This window comes from Bidens hawaiensis, unplaced genomic scaffold, assembly GCF_021521415.1.
Source record: "Bidens hawaiensis isolate Kalapana, Puna unplaced genomic scaffold, B.hawaiensis_p1.1 tig00032903_1, whole genome shotgun sequence".
Lineage (NCBI taxonomy): Eukaryota > Viridiplantae > Streptophyta > Magnoliopsida > Asterales > Asteraceae > Bidens > Bidens hawaiensis.
Window position 1 is genome coordinate 53684 of NW_027495638.1, and position 14809 is coordinate 68492.

Below are 14809 nucleotides of genomic sequence, written 5' to 3' on the forward strand. Positions count from 1 at the left end.
TTTGAGCATTTAGATCCTCTCACACAATTTTCTATATTATAGTTTAACTAAAAATCAAACTTTTCAAAGTTTATCTCTCATTTAAAAAAACTTCCACATCCCATACACCATTTTTATATTTATCTTACTTCGAGCATTCCTATATTTTCTTTTATCTTCAAATCCAAAATTACACAAAAAAAATCACTACATTTTTCTCTTTTTCACTCACAAACAATTTCAAAATATATTAAAAATGCTATAAGGTGCTACAAAAACTTTTCAAATATACAGAATAAGCACTTTATTTTCTCTCTCATTCACACACACCACCATCATAAACCATTTCCTATATTATAAAACATCACTCATAAAATATAGTGGATGGATTGTGAATGCTCTTCGAGCATTCATATCCCTTATCCTATCTTCAAATTTAAAATTACATTAAAAATCACTGTTTTTTGCTTTCTCCTGTTCAATTTAATAATATTTTTCTATACTTTTATTATTACTTTTTATTTTTCTTTCTCCTATATTCACAACCACTTTAAAAAATTATTAAAAGAATTTTAAAGTGTTACAAAACTTTTCAAATATTCAGAAAAATCACAACATTTTCTCTTTTCTCCACTAATAACACCCTAAACCACTTTTTATATTATAAAAACTTTACTCATATAATTTAATATATAGATTGAAAATGTTCTCACAAACTTATTTGATGAAGGATGAATAATAGTTTTTCATATGAAAAACTAAAAACTATTATAGCAAGTTTTTATAATTTAGTGTCAAATAAGTGAAATTGTAGGGGTGAAGTGTGCCTTTGGAAGAATTTTGTATATTTTAAAAATAGAGATATGGTTTGACGATGACTGGTGAATGCTATTAGTAGGAAAGCTATTTTTAATAATAAACTGAAATCCAATGCGAAGGATGTAGTGTATTTCCACATAAAGAACATGTGTATTCACTATTTTGTATATGAAGATTGTATGGATAAATGATAGTGACTAAAATCTTGAAAATGTCCCAAATGTTGTCGTATTGAATGGAACATGTTTATACAAGTGGCTGTTCTTTTTATTTGTGTTAATTTCATAGAATAGTTATTCATTTGGACATGTGTTTTCTGATCGAAATCATCCATGATTTGAAATAATGTTTGGTCCTTTTCACTTATCTACGTTTGATTTTTTTTTTTAGTTAAATTAGCTAAGTAGACATTTGTACCATACATTTATAGCAAAACATGATCTTTATACCTACAATTAGGTAACCAAATATCTGAACTTGATATTTAAGGAAATAACATGTTCATATCATATCATATGAGTCGATCGTACGTTCACTATATATCAACACCTTAATTATGATTGTATTAAGAGACTGCATCTGAATCGGTCTAAGTATATATTTGGTTAAACTAAAAGACACATATTAATGGTGATGGAACTCTTTAATGGGTAAATTTTAAAAACATATTTATCGATTCAGAGGCATCCTTTAATTGGTCAAGCTATCTCTTAATGACTTAGCATAAAGTTGTCAAACAACCCTGAATCTTAACCTGATGAGCTTTAGTTACATTGATTAAATATCATACTCATTTTTTTATGTTAAAAAGATTACACATGCATTTATATACTACTTAAAAAACAAAGTTTCACCCAAAGACAAAAGAGTCGTCCAATAACCATAATAACTACCAATTACATTAGAAATACCCTATAAACAGGATATCAAAAACTGTTATGAAATTAGAAGGGAAAAAACATTAGAAATCACATGTAGTAAATAGTAATCAAGCATATAACTTTTTCTTAAACAACAACAATCAATTGTTTTCAAGAAATTGCCACCCGACAAGATCCCCAATTATTTGTAAACACCTTGTTCCCATTGCCACCCTCCTTGCACCTTGTTAGCACTTTCAACTCCCCTTTTCCAGAACGAGCTTCAAGAGAATGATTTGGAGTTCCGGTTAACCGCCAACGGTTTCCATCCATATCCCACCGCCAACCGCCCTCATCCTCCTCCGCTGCCACCGCCACCATCCCCTCTTCCTCCTCATCTGATTCCACCTCACCACCTTTTTCATAATTTTCCATTTCAACCCTTCCACTTTCATAATTTACAAACCGGTCCCTCAACAACGAAAGGCGAAGCCTCCCGTTTGTACGTTCCGTTTGAAAATGTGTACCACAGTTAAAAAAGCTCACAGCCTTTATAACCAACCTGCCACCCTCCCTATGCTGGTTGACCTTCACCGCGCCATCGGAGCCGCTGATGGAGGTCAACGGCGGTGGGAAATCATTCCGGCGAACTTTCCGGTCAAAATTCCGGCACTTTGACCTTTGAATTGCCCTCAATCTCTCCCTTTCCTCCATTGAAATTGCATAAAACTCATCACCACTTTCACTAACATCACTTCCAGTCTCACTTCCTAAACTCTCCGTACACATTTCCAAGCTCTTGGAACTCAATGCGGATGCGGACCGTTTGACCATAGGATGAACGTAAACTTCATCAAGTTTCTTGGAATCCAATGATGGGTTCTCAAGAACTTTCAAAAAGCTCCAACCAGCGGACGCCATTAGAGCGGAGAAATCAAGAATTTTGTGTGTGAAACTTGGAATTAAACCCTTTTGTTGAAGGGTCAAAAACAAGTAAGATATGGTGAGGAGTGTGGTTATGGCATGAGAGGAGAGTGAGAGGGTGAAGGGTGTATTTATAGGTGAAGAAATGTGGGAGAAAGGCAACTTTTTAATGCAAATGGAATTTTTAGTTTTAATAATACGTTGTTTTTATTCCAGCCTTTTACTTGTCCACACATTTTATTATCAACCTGGATACATACAACGTATACACAGTTTGTGCTCTACTGTATCTAAAGTGTGTCCGGGACAAAACTTTTAAGAGTGTGTTAAGTTGGTTGACCCACAAAACTTTTAAAAAATAAACACACATATTTTCTAATAGGGATGAGATCAGTAGTGTATATGTACTCGTAGTGAGAGTACATCACCGAATATTAACAAAACTAAAAGCATCCATAATAAAAAGACTTAAAAACATCAAAAAAACATTGCCTAGTTAGCTGTCACGTCACAAATACACCACTATATGAAAACACTCAAAACACACCTGACATGAATTCCCATTACACCAAAAAACACTGTCTTATCACCCACCAAAAAACACTAACCTCCCCCCCCCCACTCGGGCCACTACCTGCAAAAGACCCCACCTCCATCTTGTTTTTTTCTAGATTTTTACCCAAGAACTTATGTAAAAATGGGTCATAGAAATAATACCAAAATTGATGACGTGCAGAAAAAAAAACTACCCACAAAAATGAGCTATTGTGGATGCTCTAAGTATCGAATACCATACCAAATAAGGGTACGGTACCCGCTTTACCACTTGCCTTTTTCTTCTTTTAAATCAATAATAATCTTGGTACCGGTACCTGTCGAGTAACAAATAAGTTAACTCGATACGGTACACAACGGCTGCCAAATTCACAAAATTCATACAGAAGTAGATCAGAATGCGCAAGAAAAACTAGGGTTATCAAATATGCAAGGCGGTATGATTTATCGATTGAAATGTGCGACTCCTTGTTCATGATTTGAAAAGCCTACTTGATCTAAATAACATGATGATTCGCATGTGGTGGACATATTTTTTTAGCCATTTAATATGGGGACTTCCCAATGAAACCTCTACATATTCCAAAAGAGTACTTAATACCGAAAAATAACTGTACCTGTAATTATCGAATACTGAAATCCTAAAATCTTGATACTGATGCCGGTGCCAACTAGGCTAATTGGTGAGGGCATTTAGGGAAAAAGTCTCATCCCTATTGCTATTTAGTGGTCAAAGCTAAAAACCGATCATTATCACAAGTGCCTTCTAAATAGAAACCCTAAACTTAGCGGCCTATCTGTTTGACCTGTCCGTGTGCAAGAACAGATCCCCCAAAAATTAGGACACAAGGCCCAATGATAAAAAAAAAAAAAACTCGGATCCCACCCACATCATCATAGAAAAAAGTAGTAAGGATGGCCTTGAAGATTCTCTCAAGAGGGTTACAAAACTTGTAACAAAACTTCGATACTGATCTGCAGTTTGGACTGTTGTCCCAGTTTTATGTTCCAACTTTATCTTACTCGTATTGCAACATTATAAAACAATATAGTGTATAACATTATAGTGTATTGAGATAAATACACAAAGTAAAAGTTAAAATAACATATCTAATTTCAAAGTTAAGAATTGTTCTGCACGCCTTTAAACCTTGTATTCTTAAATAAAACCCATAATTTGATGCTTAAACCCAAAGCTATATCCTTTCTTTTAGTTGTATTCCAATATGGTCACTAGTAGCACCTTTGAGAATGTAGAGAGCCAAGGGAAAAAAGGAAAGCCATGACTAAGTTGCCAAAAATGAGATTAAAAAAATATGAAGTTGGAAACTTTGAGGAGAAAAGTTGAAACTAGTTGAGGGCTATAAACGTGAAGCCTTTAAATTTGATTGGCTAATATGAAAAATACCTAAAACAAATGGTAAAAAAAAGTTTATGTTGGGGTGCAAAAGCATTATGATTGGCACATCCTTCTTTTATAAGAAAAAGTGAGCCTACAAACGGACAAGATCCCTTAAGTGATTTTTTAGGTCATCACTTTGCTTTCCATTCCTCCTCTTAAATTATTGCCTTTTATTACTATTTTTTATATTTGTTTTCCTGTTTGCCTCATCCCAAAGGTCAAAACCTATGTTGGTTTAGAATATTGGTACGTATGCCAGCCATATAGATTTTTATATTGGGTTAGTAACATGAGAATATAACATTTTTATTATATTATATTAATAAATACCTGATCCTGTTGTAAGAATTATTTAAAGTCGTTAAACTTGTTTAAACATCACCTGTTTTTAACTACTAGCACACATCCGTAAATCACAGTATTTTAGTATCCAAAACAGACTTGATTTGAACTCTCACGACTTGGAAGAAACACATTTTTTAACATCTTAATATCATTAGACTACAAGTCTTTAGGTGATAAGATTATGTGTAATTGTTAACTTAAAAGTAAAAATGTGGCTGCCACGTAGACGAGGAGGCTCACACAAACTTTTCGTTAAAAGCGTGTATTAGTTTAACTAAAAACAAAATTATCTTAAATTTTTTTATGAAAACTGTGAGTTGGGTGGTTGATTAATTAAAAGAGTCTGGTCCCCCACCCAAGCCCATAGCGCCTGTTAAACCTCTTTCATGCCCTTGGCGCCCTATCATGTTTCGTTGTTTAACGCTCCTAACCAAGTGATGTGACATGGGATGCTATTCCAAACACTTGGTCTGAACATCAATTGCTAGCCAAATCATTGCACACATTAATGTTATGTAGTTGATTTGATTTCTTTCTAGCAATGTTTTTTCGAGTCTACCTGTGACTAGATTTCAACCGTTCCTAGTTGTTTGGCGCTTCAGTTCCAACTCGAAAAGCCCCCCGTAGACGGAAACCCCAACAACCGGGTAAAACCATCCCCCGATGTAGGCGCTGAGGCTAGAACCAATGATCTCTCCTAGGAGAAGCGGTAGGGCTACCACTACGACAGAAACGTGAATGCCATCCATTTTTTATACAAATCCATATCATGTTATACGGTTAAAGAATTATCTGGTAGCATTAATCTTTACCTTTGTTAAAGGATAACCAATGTTTTCCTCTGTAAATTTACTAGCAAATATGTTTTAAAAGGTTCGTAGATCTGAATACATCAACATGGTTAAAACATTTTCGAACAACATATATAAAATACTAAGATTATCAGTTTAAAAAATTTATATTTTCCGTCTTAACTAAAGTAATTTCATATTCACTAATAACATATGTATCGGACTTTGTTTGATCATTCATATGACGTGGTGTTTAAAAAAATACATGATGTTGATAAAGAAACTAGGTCATAAGGTTTTTTTATAGCTCAACAAGTATTGGAGGGGAAGTAAAGATTTGAGATGAAGGCTATAATATCTCAAGTTCGAATATGATCCCAACCGAGTTCTATCGCATTGTGTTTTCTTGCGGCCGGGTTTTCCTCAGAACATGAGATAGTGAGTTTGAGCTACCCAATGCTGTCTGCGATGACGGACGTATGAGACCGTTTTTTGCCATTTGGTTACCTCAGGTAACCGGGCTTTATACGTTGATATTTGTTATTTAAAAAAGGTAATAAATTGTTTTAGACATAAAAGGGCTAGTTACGTCATTTTAAAAAAGTACGACAGAATATTTACATTTCCCTCTATTTATATTGCTTTGTCCACAGGTAATGACAAGAATAGTTAGATTTGTTTAATCATGGTTTACTAAAGTTTAAATGTCACTGATATTTTATTTTTAGTAGGAAAAAAAAGTAAATAAAATAAGATGCTAAAAGATAACTGAAAATCACAAGTCGTGGAACCCACTCTGGCCTACGTCACTTACCTTTTGCATGTGTTCGTATCAACTTTCATGCTGGCCAAGATCAAGATTTGTCTATTAAAATCAATGTAATCGTACAAAACATGGTGTCATGTGTGTCTATACAGAGAGAAAGGGGCCGTATGCTAAAAACTTAGAAGAGAATCGGGAGCCTGATTCAGCAAAAAATTGCAAGAAATGATTCTGACTAATTTTGTAATTACATAACTTTCTGTTATTTAGGGGGTGTTTGGGATTGCTTATTTTCACCAACTTATAACTTATTAACTTTTTGAAAAGTAATAAGGTGTTTGGAATTATTTATACTGTGAGAGTAAAAGTTTCATAAGTTACACTTTTGTAACTTATTAACTTAATGAAAAATTATAAGTAAGCAAAATAAGAAATCCCAAACACCCCCTTACTAAATTAATAACTTAAAGGGTTATATTAGTCCTGTGCCAATTATTCTATTTTGGCAGCAGGTTAATTATTAAAGTCAAATTAAATTTTAATAATTTCAGAGTTGAATTATTCTATAAAGACCAACAAAATAAGAAGTGTAATAACGCATTATTAATTGACATATGTCAAATGATGACCAAAGAAAAAAAAAGAAAAGAGTATAAAAGTAATAATAATATTTTCTCTCTCCACATGCAAGTCACATACCAATTCCCTCATATTTTAAAACGTCTATACCTTTTTCATATGGTATTTTTTTAACAAAAATCATCATAATAACAATCATTGTTTATCTTTAATATGAGTATTACTTTCTTATATAAAAATTAAAACAAAAATTACGTCATTATGTCTTTTTGTTTACCATTGTGTCTTTTTTCGTCATTGTGTCTTTCTACTTGTCATTGTGTTTTTTTTGTTATTGTGTCTTTCAAATCATTATTGTGTTTTTTAAATGCTAATAATACAGTTGTGTAATAATAATACATAAATATAATGATAAAATAACAACAAATTATCTAATACATATTACGCAATTACCTGAAACATAAAACACAATGATAAATACATATAACACAATGACCTGAAACGTAAAACACAATGAAAACTACATATTACACAATAACATAATCGTAATGCACAATAAGCGTAATATTTTTTCTCCACAAGGAATAAAACACAACGATAAGTAAAAAGACAAATGATGAGCACAAAGTCACAATGACATAATCTTTGTTTTAATTATTATCTTTAATATAAGTACTAATTAATAACACAATGACCGAAATCTATAGCACAATGCATGGAAAAACCCAATTAAAAATCACAATGAACAACCAATAACACAATATAAAAACCCACTAATTTTTTTTATTTTTATATAACAATATGATACTCATATTAAAGATATAAAAACGCTTGTTACTAGGGTGAAATTGTTTTAAAAAAAAGAATATTGCATGAAAAAGTTATGCACGTTTTTAAATGATTAGAGATTTGACATGTGTCTTGAATGTGGAAAAAGAAATTCAAATAAAAGTGGGTTATTACCTTTAGACTATATGATATAGATGTTATTTTGCTTATTACTTTATAATGCCACGTCAACACAAATCATACCACACTACGTTTCAATCTTTTTCATAATATCATGGAAATATAACTCAAATTAATTTAATGTAACTAAAGTTAAAAGTTAAATAATGGATAACACTATTATAATTAATTATTAAATTTCTGTGTTACTAAGAAACACACACCCAAATCTCCAATCTCCATTCTTTAAATTTTTTACCCATTTTTTACAAACCCATTAAAAGCCCAATTTAAAAAAAAATTAGGTTTAACTGTCATCCTCTTCATGTATATAGACATCATCTCCATCTGTTTTCATTTAAAAAAAATAAAAACTCTAAAATTACAACCTGCTCTATCTTCTTCTTCATCAATTATTTTTCTACAACACTCAACAAAAAAAGGGATGAATAATTATGTAAGACTTTAAAGAAGGATCCAGCGGCATTTTAGGCGGTGAATTTTCCACAGCATCCTCGCCGCTAGGCAGCGCCGATTAGCCTGGGGCGGTGTTTGCTGCCGGCACCGCTCTCCAGGTCAGCTTCTCAGCGGCAATCCAGTGTCCATACCTGATAGCCTTATGCTATTCCCATCAATTTAGTCTCTTAAATTAATTTTCACCATTCAAATATAAGAACAATGGATTAGATTCCTTCTCACAATTCTCATTTTTGTTGTCCTTTGTATTTTAACTTTACCCAATAATCCCATCTAAATTCTTTTGGACCCAGCTGAGTTTATTCCCTTTGATTGTCTCAAATTTAAAAAACCTTTTCCTCATCGGTCCCTTGTTAAAAAGAACTTAATGGCATTATATTTTCTTCCGAAATTCAAACTAATGTTTTAGGACTTTTAGTCGAAAGGAGAATACGAATCAATTTATGTTAAACTTAGTTTGAAAAGGTACTCCAAAACGAAACACTGCTTTAATTTGGATGTTTGAACTTCCAATTAACAAAAATCAAGATATTTGGATCACCGTTTCGAGCTAATTTTTACATCAATCGACTTGTATCCTCCTTCTATTTAAAAGCCGTAAAACATTAGTTTGAAATTAGGAAAAAGTATGACACTGTTACGTTTTTCTTGTCACACCCCAACCAAATGCGGAAATGCCGGGGAATGAGCTGATTATTCATAACTCAAAGATACTGTCATAGATAAAATGACAATATCTATTAACTTAATTATTTCATTCAAATTACAGTGCACAAATATTCGCAACAGAAATAAATAATTTAAAACAAATAATCCAATTAAGACAAATATAATCTTCGTTAAATTCCCTATGGTCTTTTCTAGATGTTCTTTTCACGTCAAACTTCAATTCAAAGTCAACCTGTATATGCGTAAAAAATAGAGTTTGTCAACAACATATGTTGAATCACCATTTTTTGCAATGATATAATATTAATATAATAAATAAAAGAAATAAACAAAACTTAATAAACTGCGCTAATGAAATCAAACCATGAGCAAATAAGGTGTCAATTAACCATTGCCAAGCGAATCAGGCATTGGTGAATCAACCATGAGCAAATAATAAGACCGTTGCCAAGCGAATAGGGCGTGGCTCAATAGTATGATCATACTACCAATGAGAATATGTTGGACCTCTCCGAAATACGAATGAATAAACAAGTAAGCAGGTAATACGTATATTTGATCAATCACACACATTACATGTTTGCTATTTTTTGAGATTTATAGATAATACGAAATATGAATAAGTACGCATATGTCCCCGAAACTTGTGAAAAAATAGTAAAATAAGGGAATGATAAAACTCACCTTGATTCGCAGCCAAGCGAATAATAACAATAATAAACGGTTAAAAAGTAAACGGATCGTCAGTTAACGCGTCGAACAAAATAAACCAACTGAACCTGAATCTTTGAGATATGAAAATATGAGTAAAAAAGAACTCATTGCCACTGGAATCGATCCAAACGGACGTCTAGAACTCTGGTTATGTTAAATTAAAGATTTAAGCAAGTCGGTACTGACCAGAATCCAAACAACGAGTCGGAAGTCGGTTTTGGGCAGTAGCTTTAAAATTTTGTTACAAGAATAAAATTCTTCTAGACGAACGTTGGTTCCAACCAGAAGTATGAGAAAACGAATAGTCAAACTTGTTGACTGTTTTGCCCTTTAACGGGTTTTAAACGAATTGACCAGTCAACACCCTTCAACCATTGAAATTGATTGAAGGTTATTAACTAGGGAACATTTATGAATAATTTCTCAGTTACAACTTACCCGGAAAGTGAAAGAATCAACCAAAAAGAAGAGTCAAAGGTCCAAGTATAGGCAAAGTCAACCGATTAAACTTGTACTTTCACAAATAACCAAAAACCAAAGGAGATGATGGTGAACAGAAGGGGTGACGGCTGAGGATGCTCTCTTAGGGTTTAGGTAAAGTTTGTGGCAGGTTATAATGAGTTGTTTATATAAAGAACACTAAAACGAACCAATTATGGTTAATTCACTCGTTTAAGCAACCGAATATGAATTTAATTACCGAATCAATATAATAACCAGTAAATTCCGTGCTTGATCAAGGGGTAATGAACATGGACAAGTATTTTAGCTATATTCCTTTTCTTGGAGCTTAATTTACTCGATTAGGCCAAAAATAAGCGATTTGATGCTAAAAACGAACTAGCAAAGAATATCAAGCATATAATCTAATCAGATGTCCCATAGCACCACGTGGCCACCCCATGGTGGTGCCACCGCGCAGAGCTCCTGCCCTAAAGGGTTAGGAGTTTGATTTTGACAATAATGGTCCTTGTAGTTTGAGAATTGGCTAAATATTGAACCATTTATGCTTAAAACAATAAATGAACAACATGGAAAATGTAAAGGGTATAAAGTGAACATGCAAAACTTTAATACTTATAAATGCTTCATATTATTGGGAATTAAGATCCGAATATGGTTCACAAACCGATAATAATAAGAATACGGTAAAACCCGAAATGTTACCTTTCTTAACAGTGTACCACCAATTAAGGCAAAAGCCTTTTAAAACTGGAACCACTAGAGGGACTAAAATCAGTTGTGATTATTATTGACTAATAAAATTTAGTTAAGATTATTAAAATTCAATTTGTCATTATTGAAAGGAAGTTACAAATTAATATATTATTATCTCAAAAAAAAGTTTTTGTTTATTTTTAATCCAAGGTAATTCGTTTATCATAAACCAGTTTCAAATTTATCAAAATTATGAGTTCAATGATTAATTTGTAATACCACCTACGTAGTACATATATGAATTTAAACACAATAAAATTTTTACATACAAAATTCCTAGTGTGCAAATATATGAACTTAAGCTACACAAAATAAAATATTTTTTTTTATTTCCGTTAAACTACAAATAAATAATAAATAATAGGTTTGAACGATCTCACTGCTAAGTTTCTTTATTTCTATTTTATTTTACTTTATTTTCAAACAGGGTAAAGTGTCAAAATCATCCATTAGGTTTGGTCATTTATGCGACTTTAGTCCAAAAATTATTATTATTATTATTTTTGCAACTGAATCATTGATGTTTCCTATTTTTTGTCGATTTCTTCCAAATCACTAACTCCGTTAGTTTTTTATCACTAAATAAGGGGCATTAGTTTAATTTATTATTTAAAATTATTTTTAGTCTTTTCATAATCTTTTTTTTACAACAAATTTCATTAGAAACAGGACCAAAACCCCTCCTACCGAGAAGCTAGCAGTGGGTGGCTACAACAAAACAACACGAACAAGTTACAAAGCGAAACACTTCTATCTGTTCTAATCTACATCCAAACTCTTTGATTTATTTTTTATTCACAAAAAACTAAAACCTTTATGTCATTAAGAATCTTATCGATCCTAATAGGCTTGATCTAAAAAATTAGCTTATTTTGAGCTTTCCAGATACTCCAGCAAGCCACTATTATAATCGAGCGCACCATTTTTCTTTTGCCTCCGATATATGGAACCTGGTTATGAATATCAAATATATTTTATATCGAATAAGTAAAATTCAGAGGAATATTACACCACGTGCTAATTTTGTTCCACGCCACCGTCGCGACAATACAACCAGAAAACAAGTGATCAATCGAATCATCCGAAGCTATACAATAATTGCAAATATTCTGCCCAAAAAGAACCTTCCTTTTTAGCAAGTTATCGCACATTGGAAGACGATTTAGTAAAGCCCACCAAACCACAACGTTGACTTTCATGGGGACTCACCTATTCCACTCCATAATGCACTCACGGGGAGAAGGATTAACCTTATATAATTGCCTTTTAATTGATGAAACCGAAAAACAACCTATCACATCACCTCCCCAAACCCGTTCATATTTTTCCCCATTAAATTATTCTTTTCATAATCTGATGGCCCGATAATAATAATAATAATAATAATAATAATAATAATAATAATTTGATGGCCCATTTTGCAACCATATTTCTTATTTCTTAATCAAACATAACTCATATCCATGTTCAAATCCTTTGCCTGGTCCTTCTTACACTGGGAAAGGGGGAAATGATAGGGACAGTGGGGTTGGATTATTGAGTTACTAAAATAAAAAAACAAATAAATAGGTGAAAAGACACGGATGCCCCTAACTTAAAGATGGAAAACTAACAGAGTTAATGATTTGGACGAAATTGACAACAAATGAGAAACCTTAATGGTCCAGTTGCAAAAATAAAACTTTTTGGACTAAAGTCATATAAATGACCAAACCTCAAGAACGATTTTGACACTATATTCTTTTCAAACATGAAATATTTATCCAAAAGATATGTCAAATAATACTAGCCCAAGAAATGTAGCATTCGTGAAATTTCAATTGTTTGATTCTTTGGTCGTTTTGTAATATTAAATACAACACGTTGAACAATCAAGAATTGTTCAAATACGGAAATTACGTCAAACAAAACTTGAAACTTATCACTTAATATCATTTATACTTAACTAAGCCAAAAAAAATGCCAAAAGTTTCATTACCTGGAAACCTAATTACAGACGCACAACAGTGACGGATCTAGACGGAAACCTCAGGGGTAACGTTAAAAAAATATTTTTTACCGTATTTCATACAATAACCGATTTTTTTTAACCTTATTTCATATAATATATATATTTTTAACTTGGTGTTAGACCAATATTATCATTTTCTTGGAATTTTTGTTTAAAAATATTGCTAGTAAGATTTTGTCGGTTCATCTTCCAAGTTCCTAAATTTTAGAAGAAACAAAATATAAACCCTAAATCTCTAACCAATTACAATTTACATAATCCAAATATTCAATAAACCATAAGCAATCATTCAAAGATTCAATTGCCCATAAACACATCCAAATTAACAATTTATATAAACAAATTAACAATTAGAAATTTAGATAAAAGTAGAAGAATGCTTAAAGTCAACAATAGAAGTCGAATCATGGAAGAGGGACTGAGAAAACCCTGACCGTCGCTTACTTGGCTGCGACGTGAAGGTGCGGTGATCGGAGGAGGGTAGCAGGGAGTCAGAACAGTGTGGGGTGCAAGCAGCGTGGGGTGAACAATGGCTGAATGAAACTTTGTTTTGTTAAATATTGATGTCCAGCCTAAACAAAATATCCAAGGTAGGGATGAGGAAATTTGGTACTGACCGGTACCGATACCGAAATCGTTACCGATTTGGTACCGTCGGTACCAAATCGGTGCCAAAGTTTTGAGTTTCGGTATCGGTACCGGCACCGGTAGTTCCGAATTTTTTTGCCTTTGACAGTACGGAAACGAAGATTTTGGTACCGGTACCAAATATTTCCAACTTCGGGACCGGGACCGGTTGGTACCGGTCTCATCCCTAATCCAAGGGGAACAACGAATGATGGTTTTAGTTGGTTTGGACTTTAATTTGGTTGATCTTTAAAATTTGGTTGGGCTTTAATTGGTTTTACCTTTTAATTACTTTAAACAAATCGGGGGTAACGATATATTTTTTCAGGGGTAGCGAAATACGAAAACTAACCGAAAAAGCAAAACTTGTGCTACTTACGAAAAGTTGAGAGGTAACGGAGGCTATCCCTAGTTACATACTAAGTCCGCCACTAACACACAATGAAATGTTATTTACATAACACATTTAGCAACTTTAGATAAATTACTCTGTATAGTGCAATATTTGCCCATTCAAAAAAAAAAGATAAAATTACTTAAATAAAATATTTAATTAATTAATAAAAATGAAAATAAAAATATTTATTATTAGAATTTCAAAAATTATATATTGTTGTTAAAACTCTCTTTTTTCATTAAAAATCTCAGAATTACCTAAATTCAATTTTTAAATCAATCTTTTTATACAAGTTTGACTACACACACATACATACCAAATCATAAACCTCCTCCTCCTCCTCCTCCTCCTCCTCCTTCTTCTTCTTCTAATAAGAATTAACAAACCAATGAACGAAGATCTAAGGTAATGAATCCTTTCAATCCTTTGTTTTGAAATCCATATCATCTAGATCAGACCTAAACTAACCTAAACATGTTCATTAAATTCAAAAAACATCCAAAAAGTTTCCAAGATTCATGTGGAAGGAGCTAAGAAGCATCACAGTCTTTATACCACATTCAAACCATTCTTGGTATGATGGTATGATTTTGTTCGTTGTTCTTAATTCCAGATCTTATTAATCAAACCAAACCCTAAAAACCCAAAATTTTTTGTAATTAGCATATTATAACATGAATTGATGATATTAGGTCGTTAAATGTTGATTTCATACACGTTAATCACATTGG

At 32.5% G+C, this 14809-nt stretch overlaps 1 protein-coding gene across 1 annotated transcript; it reads right to left on the minus strand.

Moving 5' to 3' along the window:
• Positions 1-1697: 1697 nt before the first annotated feature.
• On the minus strand, positions 1698-2579 carry LOC143584290 (protein FANTASTIC FOUR 2-like). The gene has a single exon (XM_077066375.1). It carries the CDS (start codon positions 2577-2579, stop codon positions 1830-1832), a length of 750 nt encoding a protein of 249 aa, XP_076922490.1. The 3' UTR covers positions 1698-1829.
• Positions 2580-14809: the final 12230 nt, after the last annotated feature.